This window comes from Molothrus aeneus, chromosome Z (genome assembly GCF_037042795.1).
Source record: "Molothrus aeneus isolate 106 chromosome Z, BPBGC_Maene_1.0, whole genome shotgun sequence".
In the NCBI taxonomy this organism is placed as follows: Eukaryota; Metazoa; Chordata; class Aves; order Passeriformes; family Icteridae; genus Molothrus; species Molothrus aeneus.
The window spans coordinates 32332438-32356876 of record NC_089680.1 but is presented as its reverse complement, the minus strand read 5'-3'; the positions used below and the strand labels follow the sequence as shown (position 1 = coordinate 32356876).

General features: G+C 36.2%; 2 protein-coding genes across 3 annotated transcripts in view; one reads left to right on the top strand and one right to left on the bottom strand.

The window, feature by feature from the left end:
- LHFPL2 (LHFPL tetraspan subfamily member 2) overlaps positions 1–3704 on the top strand; it is a 116431-nt gene extending 112727 nt beyond the window's left edge. For both annotated transcript variants that reach the window (XM_066569538.1, XM_066569539.1), the window contains one exon: positions 2511–3704. In XM_066569538.1, the coding sequence (XP_066425635.1) occupies positions 2511–2767 (257 nt within the window). In that variant the 3' untranslated portion in view covers positions 2768–3704. The remainder of the gene's footprint in view (positions 1–2510) is intronic.
- A 6161-nt stretch (positions 3705–9865) lies between these two features.
- Positions 9866–24439, bottom strand: part of SCAMP1 (secretory carrier membrane protein 1) — a 40935-nt gene continuing 26361 nt past the window's right edge. The window contains exons 5-9 of the mRNA XM_066568819.1: positions 23540–23668; positions 17807–17966; positions 16029–16130; positions 14110–14227; positions 9866–13115 (exon numbers count right to left, since the gene is read on the bottom strand). Coding sequence (XP_066424916.1) covers positions 12951–13115; positions 14110–14227; positions 16029–16130; positions 17807–17966; positions 23540–23668 — 674 coding nt within the window. The 3' untranslated portion in view covers positions 9866–12950. The remainder of the gene's footprint in view (positions 13116–14109; positions 14228–16028; positions 16131–17806; positions 17967–23539; positions 23669–24439) is intronic.

The window sequence follows — 24439 nt, the reverse complement described above, 5'->3', positions numbered from 1 at the left end:
AGTTTATCAAATTGTGGCTTTTTACATATTTATTATATTTATATATCCAGGAATTTTTCTGTACTTTTGAAAAAAAAGGTCTAAGTCAGTAAAGTCCTAATGACTACATTTGGCAGCAGTGCTGTGCCTTTTGAGAGCCTGAGTTTTGGGTAATGGCTTTTCAGCTTGGGGCATACATTCCATGAACCAGTAGCTTTCAGGAGTCGCTCAGTGCTCTAGTTTTGATAAAAAGTGATGGATGTGTCTTCTTGGTCCTGTTTGTGACACTCAGCCAGCCATAAGCTGGGTTTGCTGTTAAAACACAGGCTGTCTAGGTTTGTGAGTGATGGAGTGATAAACTTAAAAAACTTCCATGTTGGCAGCAGCTATGCTGGCATTTCAGATCCAGCTTCTTAATTCAGTGATGATGATTTTTACCTACCAAAGGGCTTGCGATCGTTAGAGAGAGCAGCAACTGGCCCATACCAATGTGCAGTCAGAAAGATACATAGTGTGGTCATACTGGTTGCGCAGAACAGGAAAGTAGTGATGAATAGAGGAGAAGGAACTGCTGGTGTTTAGTCTGAAATGGCTGCAGGGCTCAGCAGGATGAATGCACAGCTTATCCAGGTCTGTCCAAGATAAAGCAATACTTTATACTTAATGTGTTTGGCCAACCAGCCAGGAAACACTGCATGAAATTTGTCACTGGTTCTTAAATGTAAGCAGTGATGAAATCCCTCCACAGAGAACAGATATCACTCACTAATGGATTTTGCCGCCCCAAAGAGTAATGACATTTAGGTCATTCATGCCCATGGTGTTGTGTCATCATTAGAAAAATGCTGGAGGAAGGACTTTCTTTTGTGAAATGTCTGGCATTCACAGACATTAATTTTAGACAGTTGGATGATGGTTTTTGCATTTTGTGTCAATTAACTGCTTATAGGACCCACATTGTTAGTGAGGAAAATTTCATGCATCTGGCCAAATTTCTTTGAACAAACAATTAAGGAACCCTAACATACTGCAGAGAAGTCTAACTGCTAGTCTAACTGAATGGAAGATGATGAAAACAAGTCTTTAAACCTGTTCTTTGTAATCTCTTGGTTACAAGAAAGAAAAAAAAGACTGGTTTTAGTGCACAACTTTTAGCCTGCTTCTAGAAGGTGACAGTACTTTTAGCAGCTGTTTTCATCAGCATACCAGGTTAAATAAAGGGCTCTAAAGTGCCTGAAATGTAAATCAGAAATATTTATGGGAACTGGAAAGCTATATTAATTTTCTGGATAAACTGACTGCATTTAAACAAAAACTGTTTTTCACAATTTTCCTTTTCTTGTAAGTAAATTTTTAAGGTAAACAGAAAGCAAATTTTGATACTGTGAGCTGTTCTTATGCTTAGCTCCTTCTTACATTCCTTGTAGGAGTGAGGTATGTGTTTAATTCATTGTGATTATTTTTAGTGCCCATAAGAAAGCACTGTAGCCACTAGCATATTAGACATTCTGATTAAATCTCCTTTCTTTGTTCAAAGACATGTGTGCAGGGACACTAATGTGACTTTCAATTTCCTTAATGAAGCCCTTCTCTGTTGAATGGTCTTCATAGAGAAACCTAGGAATATGAGAGACAATCGCATGGGCAGAACAACTAGTCTGTGCTTTTCACTTCCAGCCTGAGGCACACCAGACTGTTGGGGGTGCTTAGCAAGATGGGGAGTTAAGGCTTTTGCCCCTGTCACTGGGAAAGTGCTTTCCTTCTAAAGTAGTTAGTCAACTGTTTGGAGGATCCCAGGGTTATGTATGCACTGGCCATAGGTACTTGGATCTATTTGTTTGAGGCTGACTCTCTGTTATGAGAACTGCTCAGTGAACTGGCAGTATTATCTTTCTACTATATCTTAATGTGGCCAAAAAAGTAGAAGTGTATCTGGTTTTTTTTGTGGTTTTGGTTTTATTTGGGTTTCTTTTGTTTTGGTTTGTAGTGGGGTTTTTTTATTGTCTTCTGTTCGTTTGTTTTTTTCCAGGCAAGAAAATCAGTGTAGGCAAAATCCAGAGGAAGACAGGCAAACACGTTTATGGTGAATGGCTAAAGAAAGCTAAATGAGGGCTAGCTAAATACAAAATCAAAAGTGGATGCAAGTATTCCTACATTTTTGAGAAGTGCAAGCATAAGCAGTAGATGGAGATGCTTGAATATTTTGTATGCTCTGTATTTGTAGCAATAATGTGTGAGAGGAAAGGACGTAGGAGGAGTACAGAGATTAAAATAAGGAATTAGGCCATTATCATAAAAAGTAAGCCTTTCACATACAACATAAATCACAGGGTAGCTTCAGATTTAGTTGAAAGACTGCATGGCATATACTAGGGAACAATCAGTAAAGGAAGATTGGATGGATGAGATGGCAGTTTTCTCCTAATTCTGGTAAATTATGAGTATTAGTGACCATAATAACAATTACTAGATGTGCTGCATCTGGTGTTAGACTGATTGTTTGTAAAACTTCTTTCTGTTTTTATTTCTAGGGCTCTTCCTTATCTTAGGCTTGATACTTTACCCTGCAGGTTGGGGATGCCAGAAGGCGATAAGCTATTGTGGACCTTATGCTTCTGCTTACAAACTGGGAGACTGCTCCTTGGGCTGGGCTTTCTACACAGCTATCGGCGGCACTGTTCTGACCTTCATCTGCGCAGTCTTCTCGGCGCAAGCTGAAATAGCCACATCCAGTGACAAAGTGCAAGAAGAAATAGAAGAAGGAAAAAACCTTATCTGCCTCCTTTAACTCCAGTGGGGAAAAATACCAGCACCTGGATCTTTATCTGCTTTCCATTGACTGGGCAAGCAGATCCATTTACCTGTTTTTAACATTTGTGTGATTGACCCCCATGCATTCCAACCCTGAACTACTGAAAGGGTGTTTCTTCTTTGCTGGGCAATGAGGATCAGAGAAAGGATCCCAAGAAAGCAGAATGTAAATACTTGGGGATATTTTTAGTTTCATTCTGTGATCAGGACACAGTGGAATATATTAATCCGACTGGGGATGTGAGTTATCACATATATATAGCAGGAATGTTGCTAAAACTGAAAAATTCTGATTGATCGGATTGCCTAACCCACATTGGTCACTTGGAAGAATTTGGGTTTAAAATAATAAAAGCCAGCACATTTTTTTTTCTTAAGCAAAAGAGAAGCCTATTTTAATGAGGCTTTGTTTCCAAGGGCTCCCCTCACTGGTGTATATTTCTTCACCATCACCTGGTTTGGTACCATTTTCATGGAGGTGCTTTTTGGTACTGAACTTCCTAGAAGTACAGTGCCTTCTTGGACATTAACTCTATGTTGGAGAGAGCAAAGCTGACATTTACACCAATCTCAAGGCATTTAGAACGTCAAGTCCTTGCCAGGTTTCTCTCTCTTGAAACTTAAAGCACAAGGTGTGTGCAACTTATTACTTAGCAGGTAAATATTGTTTCCACTGACTAGACAGAGAAGCTGTTATTAGACTGGCTCTCACCTGATTCAGATAAAACTGAAATATTTCTACAGCCTTTATTAAAACTTCTGAAATCCCAAGCAGACAACAGCTCCCCACAGCACCAGCCTTATCTGGGCTGCAGCCTCTCCTACAACTGTGGATTCCACATTGTAATTCAACATTGTACCTTTTCTCTCGTCAATGAAACGTCATTCCCAGCCTACAGATCAGTCGTCTGTCTCATGACCCAGACACACATGAGTCTTTAGGAAATTTAAAATTTTCAGGAAGCCTTTACAAATTCTACTTGGCTGGGAAGATTTTTTTTCCTTTTTTTTTTTTTTGTTTGTGTAGTAGTAGACCTTTTTCCAACTAAATCAGCAGAAATTAAATAGACGTTGCCACAAATGCCATTTTTTCTCAAAGCCAGCTTGTGTTATTTGTGGTGTTGTCTCACTTACTAGAACTACTTCTGATACCAAGTTTGTAAGGTATTTTAACAAACAAAGGAATGATGCAACTGTGCCATAGGAGCATTGGGGATAACTGATCTGAGTAGTTCTAATTAAATACTAGGTGAATTTCAGATTCCTTTTCTTATTTCTTGGTAGTTTAACATCGTCTAGTGACAATGTTGCTTCCCTATTACACAGAGATTCTTGGTTTTGTCTGGTCAGTCCCTTAAAATGTATCATTAGTTATTAAAAAATCTTTACTGTCCAGGTATGTAGCTGCTTTCAAGGCACTGCTGATGTGCTTCACAAGACAAGAGCTGTTCAGCGGCCCTGGCGGCGGGCCCGGGGCAGCCTGGAGGATTGGCAAACAGAGGTGGAGCTGGGGTCCCCTTCCAGCACCTGCTGCCCACCACAGTGACAGAGCAGCTCCAGCCTGTGCCTCTGTGCCCATGGCACCTGCCTTCTGTGCGCTGGACAGATACACAGGTGACCTCTGAGATGCAGTGCAACAAGGTCAACTTCTGCCTGTATTCAAAAAGGGATTGTTTTAACCCAGCCTCTTCTTGCATTCACCTGCTCCTGCAACCCACATCCACCATTTTCTACTTTAAAACAGGGAACTCACTATTCTTTAAATATTGAATTTAAATCCTCTCCAAAAGTTATGGTCTGGGACCAACTGCCTGCAAAAATCAAGATTTTAATGAAGGAAAATTACCAGCACAAAGTGGTGCTTGAGGGTGAAAATCAGAGCCCACACACCCTGTCCACTCCTGTGTGTCTCATTGGCATTGCCCCATACACATCCCCCTCGCCTGAAGGACATGCACTGGGCTTGTACCTGGGGTTCAGCAAGGCTTCCTCCAGGCATCCCTCCTGAGCCCTCTCTGGAGCATGCACTGAACCTGGGCCACCAGCTCAGCTCTGCCCTGCCCTCAGGGCCATGCAGTTGGAAAAGAGGGGGTAAGCAGTTTTATGAGTACCATATAAACCAGCTGAAAATTAATTACCAAACAGATGTATGGTTTTAGCTTCCTTAGGTGGGTAGCAATCCAAAGTCCAGGTCACCACTGCTAACAAGTCTTGACACAGTATTAGGGTGAAAAATGCTGCACTGGCTTAAGCACTTGATTAGCCAGAATCAGGTCAGGTTAGTCCTTACAAAGGTTGAGAGAGCATACTCTGCTCTGGTTGAGAAGTAAATAATGAACAACCTTCCTTCATGTTACTAGCTGACGTCTGCTGTGATCCACGTGATGCTTTAAAAAATTTCGATAGTACATTTTGTTTGGGTTTGCTTTTTTAAGTATTAATGAGATTTTCAGTGGCACATTTTGCTTTTGTTTGCATTCGTAACCAAAAAGAACCAGCTTTTCTGCTTGTTGCTGGTGTATTATCAGCTTGCTCTGCAACAGCATAATTAACTAACTTGCAAGAATATCCATGTTCACACAGTACAGATAGAAGACGGGCTGGGAAGAAATACAGAGGAGAAGTAATCAGAATTTCTTTTCTCAGGGTTCTGTTTTTCTAGCAAGTGATAAGGTGGTATATATAGTGATTTTTTTTTTTTCCTGGATGAGTTTTTCAGGTGCAGGGTGCACTCATTAAATTTCACAGCTGGTTAAATTGCTCCTGAAGTTCACCTCAGCAACAGCTTTCAAAGGCACTCTGGGAAAGAAAAAAGCAAAATCAGCTTAAAGCTAATTTAATTGATTTTATGAGGGGGCTGTAGAGTGTAACTGCTTCTTAACGTACATGCACTGCATAGGATCTAGAGGAATTTGCTGTGGATTCTTTAAAACCTGTGTGCCAATTAGTTCAGTTTAACTTTGTTTTGTGGTATTGAAGATTTCTTCAAACATCTGTGGTTTCATCAACTTCTTAAACTAATATCCAATAAAATGCCATAGACCTTTTTTTAATTGTAGCATATTTAAAAAAAAAATATATATATACACAGACTTGTGTGAGATGTGCAATACAAGGAATGGGTTTTGTGGGGTTTTTTGTTATTTTGTTGGGTTGTTTTTTTGGTTGGGTTTTTTTTTTTTTTTGTGGGTTTTTTTTGTTGGTTTTTTTTTTGGGGGGGGGGGGGTTTAGTTTTTGCTTTTAAACAAGTGATTGGAAAAGGGACTTCCCAGGGAAGAAGTGTCTGGAGTTTGATGGTGTGGATATTACCTAATGCAATAAAATCACTGATGTTGAAGATCAATACAACAGTAGTAATAGCAGCTTGAAGATTTAACAAAAATATCTTCTAGATTGATTTGAATTACTCAGAATACAGACACTTCCAGTGTGAAGCTGTGTCCACCTCTTGCCATTAACACTCAAAAAGCTGAAAAAGCTCAGCAAGGTTTCTTAGTGTGCTTTATTTGTAATATGGCACTGCAAAAAACATTGCTACTGAGCTATTTCTGGGTTGTCTATATCACCTTTGTATCTATTTTGCTCAATAAAGTTCTCTGGATTCTGAGAAATTTTTTTTCAGCCAAATAATTTCCATTTTGCATTTTTACCCCCCCACCCCCCCCACTGAAGTTTCCCATATCCTAGTGGTAAATGGAGATGAGTTCAGGCCTTCCTTGAAAGCCATGGGCACTGGTGCCTACACCTCAAGGAAAGGGCAGAGTCCAACAAAAGCAGAGCAGGGCAGCAACGCATACACAGCTCCTCGGTATAGGAAGAGCGGCTGCAGCGATCCAGCTAGAGTAGGTTTTGAGCCATGGTTTATTTGTGGTACTGTTTTTCTGTTCTTGACTCACCACTATGTACATTTGTTAGCATGAATGATGTACCTAATGTCTTCTTTTTAATCTAAATTTCAATTAAATGTGAGTTTTTGAACTTTTAACAGGAGTCTGACTACCTTAATACAAACATATTGGACAAGTTGAGCCAAGGTGAGCTTTGATTATAGCTTTAATAGCATTTAATATCCCAGTCCAATGATGTATTTCAGATTCCCATCTGACTTAAACACTTATTATTGCTTACTGATCAGAAGTATGTGATCTGAAATTGTAACTATGTGTTATACAATACAGTTGCATTAAAGAGACTTTCTAATTGAATATATCTCTGACAAAATGTGTTTCATTTTGCAACTAAAGCACTGCATTTCCTTTTTCATGAAAAAAGGTAGTAACAGTTCTAAAACAAATATTGCTTCATCATACACAGATTTTTAAAATTATGTTTGCCACAGTGTGTTTTAGCTTTCAGCTGTGAAGTGACAGACACAAGAAAAAGTGTTACAAAGCCAGTCAATAGTAGAACCAGGAGCAAGGCTTTCAGTAGTTTAAAGAAAAGTCAGTATGTCACTTATTTGTCAGTTACAATGGTCCACTTTTATTGAATTTATATATTATTCATGTGTAGTTTAGTTACACTTCCAACAGTTCCTAAACTTCAGAGAAGTAGCTCTTAGTTACAGCTTGGAACATCTAGAAACCTATAGTCCAGAAGTTAAGGGTTAGATGCCACTGAATGCACCACTACCATCATCAATTTATGAATTTCAAAACAGGTATAGATAGACCACTTAGTCTCCAAATATAAAACACTGCTTAAAGAAATTATGAAGTACTGATCTGAACAGCTAAAAATATTACCTTGTTCAGTAAAGTTAATGGAGTTGGCAGTAGCACAGAGTTCAGGTCTCCAATTGTGTGTATTGTTACACATTTCTGTATTCTTGTAACTTCTTCTCCAAGCTCCAGCTGGGTTTAGAATAGTGGAGCAATCACAAAGTGGATGTCTATTATCAGAGTTAGAGTGACAGGAATATAAAGATGTTGTCTTGTTCTGCAGTTCACTGAAAGCTTGTTTTCAAACAAATGCCTTTTACCTGGAATATCTTCATATTAGTGAAATTCTTAGAGCATAGGAATCAATATCTGTAATTGGCTTAAGGTATCACTCAGATGTGGTGGGATCAGTAACATGGTCTGACCAAGGTAAAAGAGAAAGAATGCCAGATTTAATCACATAGGTCTTAGGGTGGGGTCAATGATCTCAGGAGTATTTAGATCTTTTCTATCCTAATTGATTCCATGATTCTATATTCTGACTACTTCCGGTTGTTCTCTTACCTTGGACAAAAAGTGTCACCCCACTGCCCAACCCAGGATATGTATTTTTTCTTTGAAAACATCATGCACTCCTCTAAAAAGAACATCATGCATTCTTCTAAAAAATACAGCCACAGCAAAGACAACACTTCTGCACTAAAAAACAGCAACCATGCTTTGGCATGTGTACAATGACTACAGCTCAGACGTACACAATTCTTTAATTAGGCCAGAAACATGATAAAATCTACTAGCAGCATTGCCAGCTGGAGCAGTGGCAGAGCAGCTGATGCCACAGAGGCACCAGTGGTCAGAGGCAGCTGTTCTGTACAGTGGTCTGGGCTCCAGCCAGTATTGCCTACCCAACTCCAGCTGTACAGGGTCACAGAGCAGAAAAGCCAAGTGCAGGGCCACAAGTAACTGAGGCCAGTCTGTCTTCCAGGCCTGCACCAGCCCTGTTTTAACTAATACAGCCTCAAACTTTATTAATAAAAATCTGTCCCAAATAGTTCCCATCTCTCCAGCTGGAGGTTTCCCTTCTCAAATCATGGATATAAAGTAAAACCTGGTATTCTCAATGCTGTAAAGAGCAGCTCCTCTGTATTGGAGTATTTTCCTTCACATCTGAGTGTAATGTAACAGGAACATAAAGGAGCACTCACCAAAAGCGGGACAGTACACTTATTTTTATATATATACACATACACTCATAACTTAGTCAACAGGAAACTTCAAGTGTATTGAAAGACTGTATTGAAACCACAACTGTTCCATATAATCCCTTTTCATCCAACAAAAAGCATTAGTTTAGTTGAGCAGTATATTCTTCCGTTAAACTGCTGGAATTTTTTTTTTCCAGAACAAAATGTATGGCAGCATGAGCCACAAGTTACACTTCCCTATCAATGCCTTTTTTCTTTTCCCCTCAGTATCATGTGACATTGTACCTAGTTTAATAATTTATAAGTTTCACTGGCTTTTGCTGCTGAGCTAGATCTGTATTACTGCCTTTGTCAATCTTCCTGATTTTTCTAATTATGAAAATAAAAGCTACTTGCAGACATAAAATTAATTTTTAGAAAAAAAGTACAAACTAATTCATACATGTTTTAATGTAAAACCTAATTAATTATCTGACCTACTGTGCTGTACTACAGATTAATAAGCAGAATATTACTTTCTAGGTGTGTGCCTTTTCCTTGGCAGAAATATCTTCCCAGAAGTATCACTGAGTATTTTTAATTACAGTTCTCCTAACCCGTGCTTTTCTCTCAATGTGTGCATGCTTTTCCAACTCCATGCTTACAACTTCTTGAGGAAAGTAACCTAAGCAAACCAGAGGAATTATGTCCCATGAAGAGCACTAAAATTGTGTAATAATTCTAAACATAAAACATGACTGGATCATATGGCACAACCATGCTTACATTTACAAGAAAGTACAAAACCTCTTCCTTCAGTCTGCTGACACTGCCATTCTAGATCTGTAAATTACAAAGATCAAGTGGATGAAGAATGTCAATACTGACTGATGCATGCATGTGAAACTGTCTTCAAAAACACGTCTGCCATCTCCCAAAATAATCCTGACCATACCTCAGAGCACTGTTCACTGTATCACTGCATGAATATGCATTGTGCATTTGCAAACTTACCTACATCACAGTCAATGATGAAGTCACTCAGCCCTTCAGAGGAAACCCAGTAGTAAGATGAGTTCTAGAGAGCAGGTGCTGCAACTGACATTACATGAAAAAAAATCAACAGATTGTGCTAGTGACTAAAAAACAAAGAAAGAGCAGGACGGCAGTAACACAGAAATGTTGATTCACTGGCAGAAATTAGGAAAATAAATACTACCATGGCAAAGCTTTTTTCAGCAACTTCATTTTACTTTCAATAATGTTTTAAGAGTCACTTAATACCTGTAGAATTCCATTCAGTCATGACAGAGCATGTTTAATTTTAACCCTTGTGAGTTTACAGCACAAGAAGGTAAACTGCAAGTATTTTAAGAATTTTCTTCGTAACAGTTGAGTAGACTAATTCTCTATAACCAGATTTATTGATAGTGGACATTTTGCTTCACTATTTCAGCAGAAATACAGCATTTATATACAGAATTATAAAAAGCAAGTCAGACTCTTACATAGATCATCCTCCCTGCACATCACCCTGACTGTTAGAAGAAAAATCCCCATTATTGGTCAAAACTATACAGAGCGAACACCTAGGAAAAAAGTATTTTTTTATTCTATGACACTGTGTTAATACAATAAATATACAAAATTTCTGAACTACCCAGACATGCAACAGAGGGACAGAAGAAGTGCATTTGTACAGAACCATGACATTCACCAGGATGGCTAAACATTGTTAGTAATTTACAAAATATACAAACATCCTCAGATAAATAAAAACAACTCCTAAATTACAAATCAAAGACTACTGACATTCCAGTGTTTAAACTTCATACCTTGTACTCTGTCACAATTACTACAAAAAGACAACTCAAGTGGCCGCCATACTCCGATTAATAAGAGATTGTAAAATCTTATTTTTGTTAGATACAAAATATTTTTAACAAATTTTAGCCTTCTGTTATCAAAGCTAAACAAACTTTTTCCTCCCTTTTGGTTGCAAAGTGTCACAGATTTCTGGTTTAAAGAATTCACATGTGACACAACCCTGAATTTCACTCAGAAGGCTTAAATCTGCACATTCAACCCATGATATTACAATTCAACAATTCTTATACACAGAACATTACATATGTTTTCTCAAAGACCCTTCAAACATTTGAGAAAAAAAATCTACCTGTCAAATTCAGGTTTTATTCCTAATGTGTTTGGTGTTTTTTTCTGGTACTCTATGCTATTATGCAATCTTCAACTTCAGTTAAATTGTAAGGATGATGTCCCTATGATTCCAATCCAAGAGATACCAAAATTTAGATTTAAAAGTAGTCCATAGCTGAGTTCCTAGATACAACCCTTAAGTTAAGTTTAAAATATGAAAAGAACAATCTTGATATATAGCTTCTAGAATGATGGTCCCCCAATTTCAGCAGAGAACAGCAGTGACTTTAATCTGGAAAGCTTAAAAAACATTCCACGCAAATTTAAATTCAATATTAGCATGTCCACTATTATGACATTTTAACAGCCTTGTTAGATAGAATATTTAAGCAAGTATATTCATTAATGTGAACTTCAGCATCTGTGAAACTACAACGCTTTTCCAAATTCAATTGCGGTTTAAAGAATTTAGTAAATGAAAGGAGACTAATAGGAGAATTCATGCTAGTATATTACTGATTCAGGGATTAAGCTAGGGGAGTATTTTTTTAAATGAGCTTCTGTTATTATGAATACAGTGTATTGAAACAGAATACAGTGTATTGAAATTCAGTCCACTTTCAGAATGTGGAGGGGCCTCAGAACTTTATGCTGTGTTATCATTCACCTTAAGAGCTGAATTAATTTCAGCCATGGTGTGTACATACACAGGTTATGGGATGTCATCTTTCCATTTCCTGGAAGAGTTTGAAAAACTGTGTAAGTATTGTATGTAAGTCTCATACAAGGCAATCCAAAAATGTAAGGTCTTCAAAGCAGAGAAACTCATACTATACCAAGTCCTGACTGTATTATATTCTAGAATATTGTGATGGTATGTATACCATTATGGATTGTTAGTTTCACAGCATCAATCTAACCTCTTAGGCCTCCAATTCAATGAGTTAAAATCTAACTTTAATAAAGATAAACATCTCTCCCTTTGCCAAATCAAAATAGTTTAAAAGCTTTTTTTCTATAGCTTAAATCACATCACAGAGATGGCTGAGTTAATATTAAAATTCATTCAAGTATCTGTTAAATGCCATTGCTTCAAGAGCCCGGTTTTAGACAATATACCTGTTAGAAAATTAAACACTGTATATATAGTGTTTTGGACAGGCAGTAAACAGAGTGACTGTCCAGGTTAGAGATTTAGTACCACTGTTAAACATAAATCTATACTTGAAAAAAATCCAAACAAAAACTAACAAAAATAATCCCAAATAAAACAAAAATACCACGGCACATAGAAGAGGGACAGGGGATATGTGAATACTGAAGTTAAAAATAGCAAATATATAATCATTTAGCTCTGTGATTGAAATCACCAGTTAACTTCCTTAAACTGAACTACTCTATTACAGAGAATGTTTATGCCCCATAGTAATTTCTCACAGGTAGAGAATACTCCATGGAAATACATACAAACAAATGCTATAAAGTGGCACAGGTAAATTCTGGACCAAAACACTACTTAAACAAGATCAGGTAACTCAACAGTATTCATGCAAACTTACAGGTTTTATCAAAAGACTTACCTAATAAAAAGAAAACAAAACCAAACAAGAAAAGAATTTATACTCTCTGCCTTACTTGTATTTGACCTCCAGCAGCTGCTGAAAGTGCAAAAACAATAGTCAAACCTAACTATATCTCTCAGTCACTTCTTACTGACCACTTATTACCCCACTTCTTATGGCAGAAATAGGGAAGTCAGTTCTTACAAAGAAAAATAATTAATCCAAACTGCTTTCCTGAACTTAAAAAAAAATCCTGGTGTGAATTGCTAAAAAACCTTCCAGCTTCTTATTATATTGATTTGATCATTATATACCAGAGTTCATTCTCAGGCCAATTGTTGAAATTATTTATCCTCCATAAAATATGTAAAGCTTTACACTGCAGAATTCAACAAGTTAAAGAAGGGGAAACATTGGTTTTCTTCTTAAAATAAATAAATTTATAATAAAATAAACCAACCATTTCCCATTTAACCCATGCACAGCTGTAGAAGAAACAAACATGCTGTGTGAATTTTGATCTAGGCATTTAGGGAATACAGTAAGTGACTGGGAAATAAAGAACAGTTGAGGAGAACCGGGGTGACTTTGTTTCTCTACATCCGGTTACCCTTGAAGGCGTTCTGGGCTGCGCTGGTGGCCGCTGTCGAGGCGGCGTTGGCCGCAGCAGTTTGTACAGTTTTGTTGGACATCACTCCCGTGGCAAACTCCTGCTGTGCCTTCTCAAAGCTCGCGCCAGTCGTGCGGTACAGCCCGTGCACCTACGGGGGGAAAAGCACTGAGAAAGTGGTGCCATGCTTTCCATTTCTTAGCAGAGCAACAGCAAAGTCTCAATGCAAAGTGGAGCTGTGAGGTGGGGAAATGTGATTTGTTCATGTTTTTGAGCGAATACAGAGATGAGAACATGGAATTTTTCCCCACAAACTTTTACAATTGTCATTGTCCTGCTGCACTCACAATTTGACTGTGGGGGGTTACCTGTAATTATCTGCAAGTTCAGAGGGGTCTCATCATGGTCACTAAAATGTGTGATGTATATTTGGTGAATTTTTCTTTACAACAATATTTAGAAACATTTTAGTTACTCTGATTGGTAACAAGAGTAAGCAACACTCTGACTGAATATTAAAAATTTCAAAATATCCTTATTACACAGTTACATATTTGCAGAACTAGTGTGATGACCAATAGCTCTGCTTAATAACCAGAGGAATAATTCACCATAGTAACAGAAGTAACCATAGAGAAAGAGTTTATGTCCTTGAGTTTTCATGCTTCTGCATCATTAGCTGGCAATAAAATATTAAAAAATGGAGATAGAGAAATAAAAATGCTTTTCTGAGGTGCTAAGCATCTCTCTCTTCTATTGATTTTAATGGGAATGATTTTGGTAAGAGCTGTAACTTAGCAATCATTTCAGTCACGCTTCTCTGCGCCTGATGGACAACCTGGCATGTACAGCTACAATCACAGTGTTCACTGCTTTCACCTACTCTTTTGTGGTGGGGTTACCTCTCAGGTTCTCTAACTCAGAGCTATCATTCCCCATTTGCAGAAAATACCTGCATTGTACAAACAGCATTTTGTACCTCCACAACAGTATAAACAAAACTGTACAAATGTTAATAGGCAAGGCTCACCTTGAAGAATGTAATTTAATCCCCACTACTTTGTGAGAGAGTACCTCTCTCAAGACAGAAAGCAAAATCCAAATCAAATATAGGAAACAAAAGAGGGGACTAATACATAACTTACCTTCTTAAACATAACTAGTGAGATAACAGCAGATGCTGTGAAAAGTGCAGCTATGATTATCATCATAATGCCAACAGGAATACTCTTATTAAGTCCAGTAAGAGATGAAATCCACCCACTGAAGGAAGGAGAAATAACAAATTTTACTAGTACAGTCCATGAACCATTTAATCAGATACCCTCACCAAAGTAAATTTCATAACCTCCTGGTTCTTAAACATTTTGAGTATTTTTAAAGAAAAATAATGGGAATTTTACATAAGCATATTCTGGTTCTGTGATATGCTTTTAAAGTTTAATTTCCATTTTTTTCACAGAAAATGCAGTGAAACTGTACGAAAAGTTGTTGCAAATATTATTGTCCTTGAGTAAAATTGTGGAGAAATTAGAAAGCTGCTTCTCAATTGTCATTTCAGATTGATTCAAGACTACATGAATTCATAGATGAGAAAATATCCCTAAAAAGATAGTTTCTAACTTCTATAAATACAGAACAGAATACCACACATACACAGCTTCTATATGAAGACTCATTTAATTGTATCCACACAATGATGCTTTCTCAACTGAGATAAATATATTTCTTTTAAGTAGAGAGCATCAGATGATAGAAAATCTAATAGAAAATCTAATAGAAAAAAAACCTGCTATATAAGTATCTACTTCAAGCATTTCCCCATTGTTCAAAATTGAAACACCAACAGACACCAACAGTTTCAGACCTGAAAATTTAAAAAGCAAGCTGCCTTATGAACAAAACCCATGCATTAAGATGAATAAGATTTTTCCATGTTATAAAAAAAAAAACCCACAAAAAAATCCCTAGCAAAAAATTATGTAAATCCAAACCTTAAAACTATCCCCTACCTGCTTCACACTGCTTTGATGTCAACTGTATCCCACTATAATCTACCACAAAACACCAAAATCTAAACTGTAATTAGGATTTTCTGATTTTTCTGATTATCTGGCTAATTTCAATACTCCTTCCCCAAGTATGCTTAAAAGCACACTTCCCAGACTTGGATGAATAAGCAATAGAGGATTCCAAAGAAAAAAAAGCAGGCTCTTTCCTTACATAACAATTCTAAAGCAATACTGTTTTGTCTGCCCTTCATATATTTGGAGGTTTGCAGCAAAAAGCACTGATAGAGGGAAATGTCATTACCCAACTACAGCACTGTCATTCATGACTCTTCATGTTACCAGGTGGCTACTACAACCTTGCTTTTAGTTAATTCCTTTATTTCAAGGACAGTGACTGATTCCTCCTAGCTTCTCCTTGTAAAATCTAAATATTAGACCTCAAAGACTCAAATAAAAGATAATATAAATATAAGCTTCATGTAAAAGCTTATATATTTGCAAACATTTAAAAGAAAGATCAACTTATTGCAGAATATGAATGTGACTCTAACCAATGTACTTTTCAAATAATATCCAATATTCACCCAAATGCCTTGTTAAGTCGTTCTACAAATTTTAGCCATAAATTTCTCAATAAGAAGCAAGTATATAAATATAACTAAAAATACCTAATAATACGAAAAATATGCAAACAATATATTATTTATGTTTAAATTTTTGCTTTCCTTTACCTTAAATACAGAATGAGTAATAACTCCTTACACCACCAAAATAGAGGAGGTAGTGTATGAAAGAGTTAAGTTCAAAGTGGTTTAAATTGAAGGATAAAATTTTGAGTAGCCCAGTAAGAGAAGTACCTCACATTCTTTGGATATGTTTCACCCACTTCTCCTAGTCAAGAGCACTCCAAAAATGCTTTCTTTTGAGAGTTAAAAGTAACATTCTAGTGAACACAAGATCATTCCTTTGAAAACATAGACTGTACTGCAGTTGTTACTTCAAGTAAGAGTGTTTGTCTTACAGACAGTACAACACCATGGCAGAGTACTCACCAGTTTCCCCATCTTTGAAATCCTGCAGCTTGAAGTACATGTACAGCAAACTGACAGATATATACAAAGAAGAACACAAAGAACCTGAATGAACTGTCACTCCTGAAAGAGGTGGGGGAAAAAAGATTAAAGCAGACAGAAAATTCATTATTTTTATTCATATTCTGTAGTACCAATCTAACATTTTACTGTATTAACTGGACAAAAAGTACTTTCAGTTATCAACTGACCCGAAGTATCAGCAATTCTGTGTCTTTATGGGGTGTTTATTTACAAGAACTGCTCTTTCTTCTTCAATATAGTGATTTTGCCATCTGCATCTCTAAGAAAGGTGAGAATAGTTCTGTTCAGCCCAGAGCAGGGCCCTTCAACTAACCATTTAAGTTTGCATTCTGCACCACTTTCAGAGTCAAGTTCACAGTGATAGCAGGATGGGAAGAGAATATTTAACTTGTGAAAGGAAAGAAGATCTCATATGGAATTACTGAAACACGTGGCACACCAGAATACTGAAGCAGCTGTTATTTTAAAGTAAAATGTACAAAATACATTTCCTGGTAAATTAAAATGCCAGCCTTACAAAGACTGAAAATAAATTAAAAAAACCCGAGCCAAATATAAACGTACAGGCAAAATTTCAATGAAGACTCAACTTACTTCTGTCAAAACTATTGACCATATGAAATGCTTCCTACTAGAGTTCTTAAGAAAGTAGAAATCATTTATTTAAGTCATAAAAAGAGATTTTGTCCTTAACAGCTCTTCCTGCACAAGGGAGTTTGTAATTTCTGTACAACCAGTTCAGTTCAATAACTATTTCATTTTCAGCTGAGCAACTGACTGCAAGTTGAATATGCAAGAAGAGTTTTCCTTCCTCAACCAACCAATTTTTTCTAAGAAAAGATACAGGTTTATTAGACAAGAAATGCAAGTTAAACTATATGATTCCTCGAAGATTTGTGGGTATAGCAATACCTCCTTGGTTAGCAAAAAGAAACACTTCCTGTAGTCTAAATGTTACAGTTAATTGCAATTTCTGGCCATCAATCTTTTAATGCAGGAATAAGGGTATTTTAACTGAGAACATCCTGAATCGCTTCAATGTGAAAAAAAAAAAACCCAAAACTTACTGAGTACAGGACTTGAAATCTCTACATGCTGATCTTCACTAAGAAAAAGTTTAATTTTACACGCAAACACATCATTCTCTTCTTAATCACACACATTATGCTTCTGAAGTTTGCAAAGATTGCTAAGACTAGGAAAAATACTAGGTTGTTTAATATATACCTGCTCTACTAATTCTTAAGAATCTCAGGCTATTTCAATTAGAGATACTCTAGGTGTCTATCACTTAAAATAACAAAAATACAAGATTTTAAAAGTAGCTATTCATGAAGTTCATTCAGGAAGGAAAAAAATTAACACACTATTGACTACTAATCTGCTCCAATTCTTGGTGTGTAGAAACAGAGATTTAATGAGAGAGAATGTTGTTTGCAACTGTTACCAGCCCTTATTAACTTCAACAAAGTTAAGGATTTCTGACAATATTTTGTCTGTGGTAAAAATGGTAAATACTTTAAAGGATATTCCATGGTATTGCTAACTACTGGCATCTGTATTTCAAATTCGTCAACTGAATTAATGGCAAACGTACTCTTTGTTTCTAATGAAAGCACTTTAAAGGATTATCATCATGATAATCAAGAAAATTCTGGAATGTTAATGCATTTTGACAAGTTTTTAAATATCCTAAGTCAAGCTGAAGTTGTTACCTGAAAGCTCCATAAAGTGGTCTGTACCAGCAGACAAAAGAACACGGGGTAAAAAGCAAGAACCAGAGAATACTCAATCCAAAATCAACCCCTCGTGTAGCATCAACGTAAAACCAGGCCAAACATCCAAAGATATTAAGAAACAGTGTCACTGTATGGACTGTAGAAGCAAAAGCAAAATAGTATTAATTAAATTATGTTTAAACAATAAATTATTACAAATGCTAAAGTTATACCTGAACTTTTAAACATTTTAAACATTTAAAGAAAACAGCATTTTAAACAAAACATCAGCATGCAGACAATACCAATACCATCTCTAGGCCTTCTGTAATAAATTGATTTTTATAGTTTTCTAAATTTTAGGTAAACGCTGTATTCACAAGTAAGAGCACTCAACATGAAAATTCAAGTACCATCAGCTACCTGGCAATGGAAAATATCTTGTCATATAAATAAAACACTTTCAAATATTAAATTAAGAAAAAAGAGGTTTCTACAGGTGCAATAATTGATTTTTTTCTACAGTAATAACTGAATACAAATACTTATGAGACCACTGAATATTTTTTGAGAAAGCTTAAAAATGACAAAGTGCATCACAAAATAGACACTCTACACATTCAAATTTGAAAACAAAAATTTCCCAAATAGTCTTTCAACAGAAAGCTCTTTGTCTTCCAGATAATAAAACAAATACCCCAGTTACTAAGAATGTTCGTCAGTAAAACATGGTCTGGAAGAAGCTGTTCTAGATGTTTTCCTGTATTTTGTATATTCAAATATTTCTTAGGACACTGGTCTTTCTTAGAACACCTGTCTTTTTTGGTGGTCTGTTGTTAGCTCAATAGTGTCATTTTCTCACTGGCAGACCTTGTTACATAGTAACTATTCAATTTCTACTAAAAACAAATGCATTTGCATCATGACTTTACATTTTATTTCAATTAAGTTTATTTCTTAGAACAGAATAAGGCAATATTAAGAAACATTACAACTACTACCTTCATGCTATCTGGCACAGAATTTAGTTCTGCTAGCCTTCAAAGATGAACAAGAACTTTTCTCTTTATTCAGCAATAACCAGTGATTCAGGAAGGATTTTGCTGCCTCAGAGAACAATTTCTTTCCTTGCAGATCAAGATAAAGTAGGGTATTTATAACTGCACAAACTGCTCCTGACAGCAATGATTTTTATTTTATTTAAGTTCAGAGCAACATTTTAGTCATTCTCCTGGATAGCAAGGTTAACAGAACAGGCAATATACTAAAGATTCTGAAAAAGGAAATCCTGAAACTCTTTGTTGCTGTCTTAATTATGACTTGAGCTCTAAATCAACAAGTGGGGAAAAACTCTTAAAAGCAAGATGCACAGATCATTGCATGGAAGACTGATGAAAGTGAAAACATTTCCTCAGATAAATCATATTCTCCAGTAAGAGTTGCCAGAATCAAAAGCCTTTGTTCTTTAAAATAAAAGGCAATTATTGCACCTATGTATCTTACCACTGCCCCAAGGGGTAGGCAAACCAATTCCTTTCTGAATTTGTGTGTTTCTGCCTCATAAAGCAAAAGAAACTATACAAATACCAGTTTCTGCCTTCCTTTGATACGTACAAGAAAGGGGTATTCTCTCTTTTTCTACTCAATACTGGAACACATGGAGACCCCTATGTTACTAGAAACATTCAAATTCTGGTGGAAATTGAACTTTACAAAATTACTTTCTTTTAATAACTGCAATTATGGTAACAGGACAAGTTTTAAGAGAGTACCATCAGTGCAGAAAAGGGGGAAGCATCACACCCACTACTGATACTGAAACCAGCAACACAGGGGTCTGGCTTCACTACAGTAACAGAGTCTCAGCAGTACAAAACGAGTATTAGCAAGCAATAAAGGAAGACAGCAGACTTGACTGACAATTCTCACTTCACTGTGCTTGCCATTCACTTGCCTGCTGCAAGATACAGAGAATCATTTATCCTTTGAGACAACGCCTTCACTAAGGGATGTAGGCAAGCTTAAGCTCTTATATGAACAGACATGTGTTTGTAGGTTCAGGGTAACAGTTATAAAGTACCTTCCACCTACTTGCCTCAGCAAATTAAACCATAATACAAGCTATTAGAAAATAATGACCACCTGGGAGCTGAAATCACCTAGGGCTTTGTCAGAAGTCTGCAACATGCAATTTCTGTATGACAGCCTCACAGCTGTAACAATAGAGTACCCTGTGTGATTGAAGAAAGCCTTCTCCTAGTTTGTGTGTGGAAGCAGCTGAAGTTGAAAAAAAAGGTGTTCATGTCAGAATAAGAGTCAACAATGGAAAAATACATTAGTTTAATAAATATTAATACTTTACTTGGTATAAACTTCCCTGAACAGAATTCTCCTTTAGATATATTCCTTGTCTTAATTAACTACACTTTATAATCCATAAATGTCTGAAAGAGAGTTGTAAATTAGAAAAAAAGATCACAAGTTTCGCATGTACATTATTAAGATGATTTTGCTATTCCATTTGAGACCATATGAAAACAAATTTTTGTACTAAGCTTAATTTCAGTAATATTTCATTGATTATATTTTCAGGAAACCTAAGTCCACATTAGGACATATGACTGTCACCCTGGATTGGAACTGCCTAAAGGCAAATGGGATGCCGGTAGAATGGAGAGTGTTGAAACCACAAGGCAACTCACAAGTGAGGACTGGGCTAGTGAAGTTTGATCACACATAACCTTGGAGCACCAAGGAGCTTCAGATGTTGTTTAGGCTTTTGTTCTTAGTCCTGTTCTGCTTACTTGGGAGAGATGTGCTAACATGCCTTACAAAAAAGAGGAAGATCTTCCTCTTTTTTTTAAGGCATGTTAGCACATCTCTCCCAAGTAAGGAAAAAATAGATTCTAAAACAGATAACATTAAACAGCCTTGGATTAGCACATAAATATGTGCTATCTAAAATGTGAAGGTACATTTTAAAAATTTCCTGATGCTGCACACTAAAAAACACATAATAATATAGAGTGGACTAACAGTGAATTTGTATGACAGCAACCAGTCAAACCTTCAGAAAACATCACCCACAAGGAAAGGCTGAGTGAAATATGCTAAGTAAGGCAAAAGGAGATGACTAATGGGAATAAATGTATTTTCCATAGCAACAGTGGATAGAACAGGAAAGATCAAACACGTAAGAGGAGAATTAAATTAATATACCAATAAACATTTTCTAATTCTAAAAGTCAGCAATGCATTAGAACAGGCTTGGAGGGAGTTTGTGAAGTGTCTAACACTGGAGGTTCTCAGGGACAGGCAGAACAAACATCTACACAGACTGATATACATATATATACATATATATACAGACACACCATCTCTCATATCCTCAGACAAAGGATGAGATGAAAATCTCCTGAACAGAAACAGAAAAAAAGTTGGCACTTCACTGTATTATTTTTCTACCAGAATCTCTTCCATTTGTAACTTCAAATAAGAAATATTTCAAAATCAAAGTGGTGTTTATTAGGCACATGCTATCAGCCTGTGGGGAAAGTAGCTTGAAAACATGCTTTTGAGTCTGTTTTTGACTTTTAGCACAATCAAGAGACATTGTACTTGACACTGGACACAGTAATAGCACAAAAAGATCTAAACAGTGCTAATGAGCTAGGAAAACTGTCATTTTCATGAGTAAGCCCTTAAAGCACCAATGGCCACAACGCCAAGATAGAATAGAAAAGCTCCAATGGCAACTGTGAAAAGTCATTGCTAATTGATTGTTATAGTTCACAAAAACATGTGAGCACTCAGTCTCTTGGAAAAAAAAAAGTCTCTCCCCTGGGGAAAAAATGTGCAAAGATAAAACACATCAACGAATTAAAAAACTCTGACTTCTGCTACAAAAGGAGAAAAGAGGGATGAGTTAATGAAATAGGGATACAAACAGGATTGTTTTCTCATGAAAGGAAGAGCATATGGATCTTAAACAGGTAAAGAAGTTTCCTCAGAGACATAAAAACCAAGAATGATGATGTCAAATTAATACTAACAGTGAAAATACAGAAAACTAAACTAGTAAGTTTGTTCCCAGGGCTACCACAAAGGAAAAGGACTACTTTATAAAGTGCTGAGAATGCAGTACTCAATTTATCCAAATGTGATTATGTTCACAGAACCCCTAGGTCTTACAAGACATAGGAAGTTCTGGAAGAGGAAAAAAAAGAGGCAAGCAGAAGCAGGTCTACCATGGGAATAAATACCTCCTCAGAGGATAAATAAGCACTCAATGAGAAGTTAGCCAAAGCACATAGATGCAATCCTAGGAACGAATAGACCTCAATAGATATTGGGGTTTTTTTCCCCTATTATGCCCTATTCCTGCCTTCCTTAGTAATACGTGTAAATCAGAGAGCACTACAGCTAAAGAACAAAGAATGCAAGAAGACTTGGTTGAAACCTCAGCCTACCTAGAAGGCAGTCATGTCAGTATAAAAGCACAGGTCCTATGTATTTTGAAATAATGTAATACTGCTTCTTGTTGCCATAAAAAGGAAAATTAAGAAGAGTATTAATATTCCAATTTTAACTGCCCAACTTCACCTCATATTTGAAGCATATGCACTTTCAGAACTCAGTCCTGCAAATGGCCAGAATTGGTAACCGTCCTAAAATTTTGAGTATTTCACCTTAGATTTCATATACATCTCAATTATCTGTCAATTTTATGAGAGTGACCAGTCATACGCTCTATAGTTGCTTATCTGAAGATTAACGATCTAGCAATGAATATAGAAAGCAGTAGATTATGATGAAGTGGAATTGATTGGATTCAGTGCTGCCTGCTTATTTCATGTGTTTCAATTACGTGGTTCAATCACAGCAATAAGATTACTAGAGTAATGTGTAAAATTATGGAGATTTCCTAACTACATCTTAAGCTACGAAAAAAAGTTCAGAAAACATCTGAAATCCCCATTTTCATAGGAAGGCTGAAAATATATTAAAGGCATCAAAGTATCTAAATCTTGCAATTTTATCAGAGTCAGAGTATTTATTAGTCTTGTATCAATCACAGTGGACAAGGCAGAAGAAACAAGTATGGCATCTGCGCACTTCTTTAACCCAGTATTTCTCCAGTAAAAACAGAGACACCCAGTGAGAGCAAAATTAATCCTACAAAGACGGTGTAGAGCATTCTTTGCCTGCAAAGGATAGCTTTAACATGGACTGATTCTTCAGCTAATTGACACTATTTCTTAAAATAGGGTAAAATGATATTAAGCCTTTGCTATAGATGAAAACCATTTTAAACTATATACAATTATGTATATTAAAGTAAATGGGTATTATACATCTTGAACTCAAAAGTCTATTAACACTAATTGTGAGATTTATTCCTTAACATATAAGCTGATTTTAAAACCAGTAGAATTATTTCTAAGTTAATAAACAGTCAAAGTTCATTTTACAACTGGAGAAACTTAAACCAGACAATTGCAATAAATTAGAACCAAATTGCCCTAGGATAATCCTCCTTTTCTTCTGTGGAAGCTTTTATGATGTAATTCAATACTTTTAAAACTGAAGTTAACATAAAATTTTGCTTCAATATTTGGCTTCTGGACTTAAAATAATTCTTCACTACAGATGCTCCAAAAGCCAAAGCAGCAGGTATATATTACCAAGCTTGAACAGGCACTTTATTTTTCTTCAAAAGAAAATACTTACACATCCACAAATAGTACATAATCTTTACTGTCTTCTGGAATTCTACAGGAATGTCTACTGAAAAATCCTGGTAAAAACAAGGACCTACAGGAAAATTCTCAGGGAGAGGTGGCCAGTTATTTTTTCTACCTGCAAAACAGAAAATAAAGGAAAAAAAAAAAAAAGGTGTTTATAATGTAGTTTCAGTCTCTGTATACTTGAAAGAGATATATGTTTGAACTTGTTTGAAGTGTTTAATGCATGAGTTTCTCAAGTGGATGGATAACTCGGGCTACCAAAACCCAAGAGTTTTAAGAGCAATCCATAACATAAACTTCAGAAATTAAATACAATTAAGTGTAGCCAGGTCAAGGAAAGTAAAATAGTTATCTACATAAAAGACTGAGCAGGCATCTAACATTTCCTAAAAAGTAAGGGAATTTTTCACAAAACAGATATGGACAGAAAAACAATTTCTGAGAATTCCTTGACTTTTAAATGAGTATTTCCCTAAAGTCCCACCATACTCACATAGTCTGTTGAACACAAAGATAGGGGACTGAAAAGCATTCTTCATTTTCAGAATCCTGATATTCTTAGTGTCAATGTATCTCTAGTTTCCAATATGGTTTCCTGTCAAAACTTACCTAAAAGGCAGGAAATCTCAAGACAATTACTGAAATGGTCTGTAAGTACCTTTTTCTAACAAGAATATGCCCTACAGCATTACTATATTTTGATACAGTTGTGTGACAGAGTGAGGACACTGCAAAGGACACAGGATCGGACACTTGGATTTCCTGAATGCTTATCTGATTGCAGGCTAGAGTTTACATTCTGCTGAACACAAGTCATACCAAGCACAGACGCGGAGATTCAGTTGAGACAATCATCGCAACAAACCTTTGCCATAGCATTTCA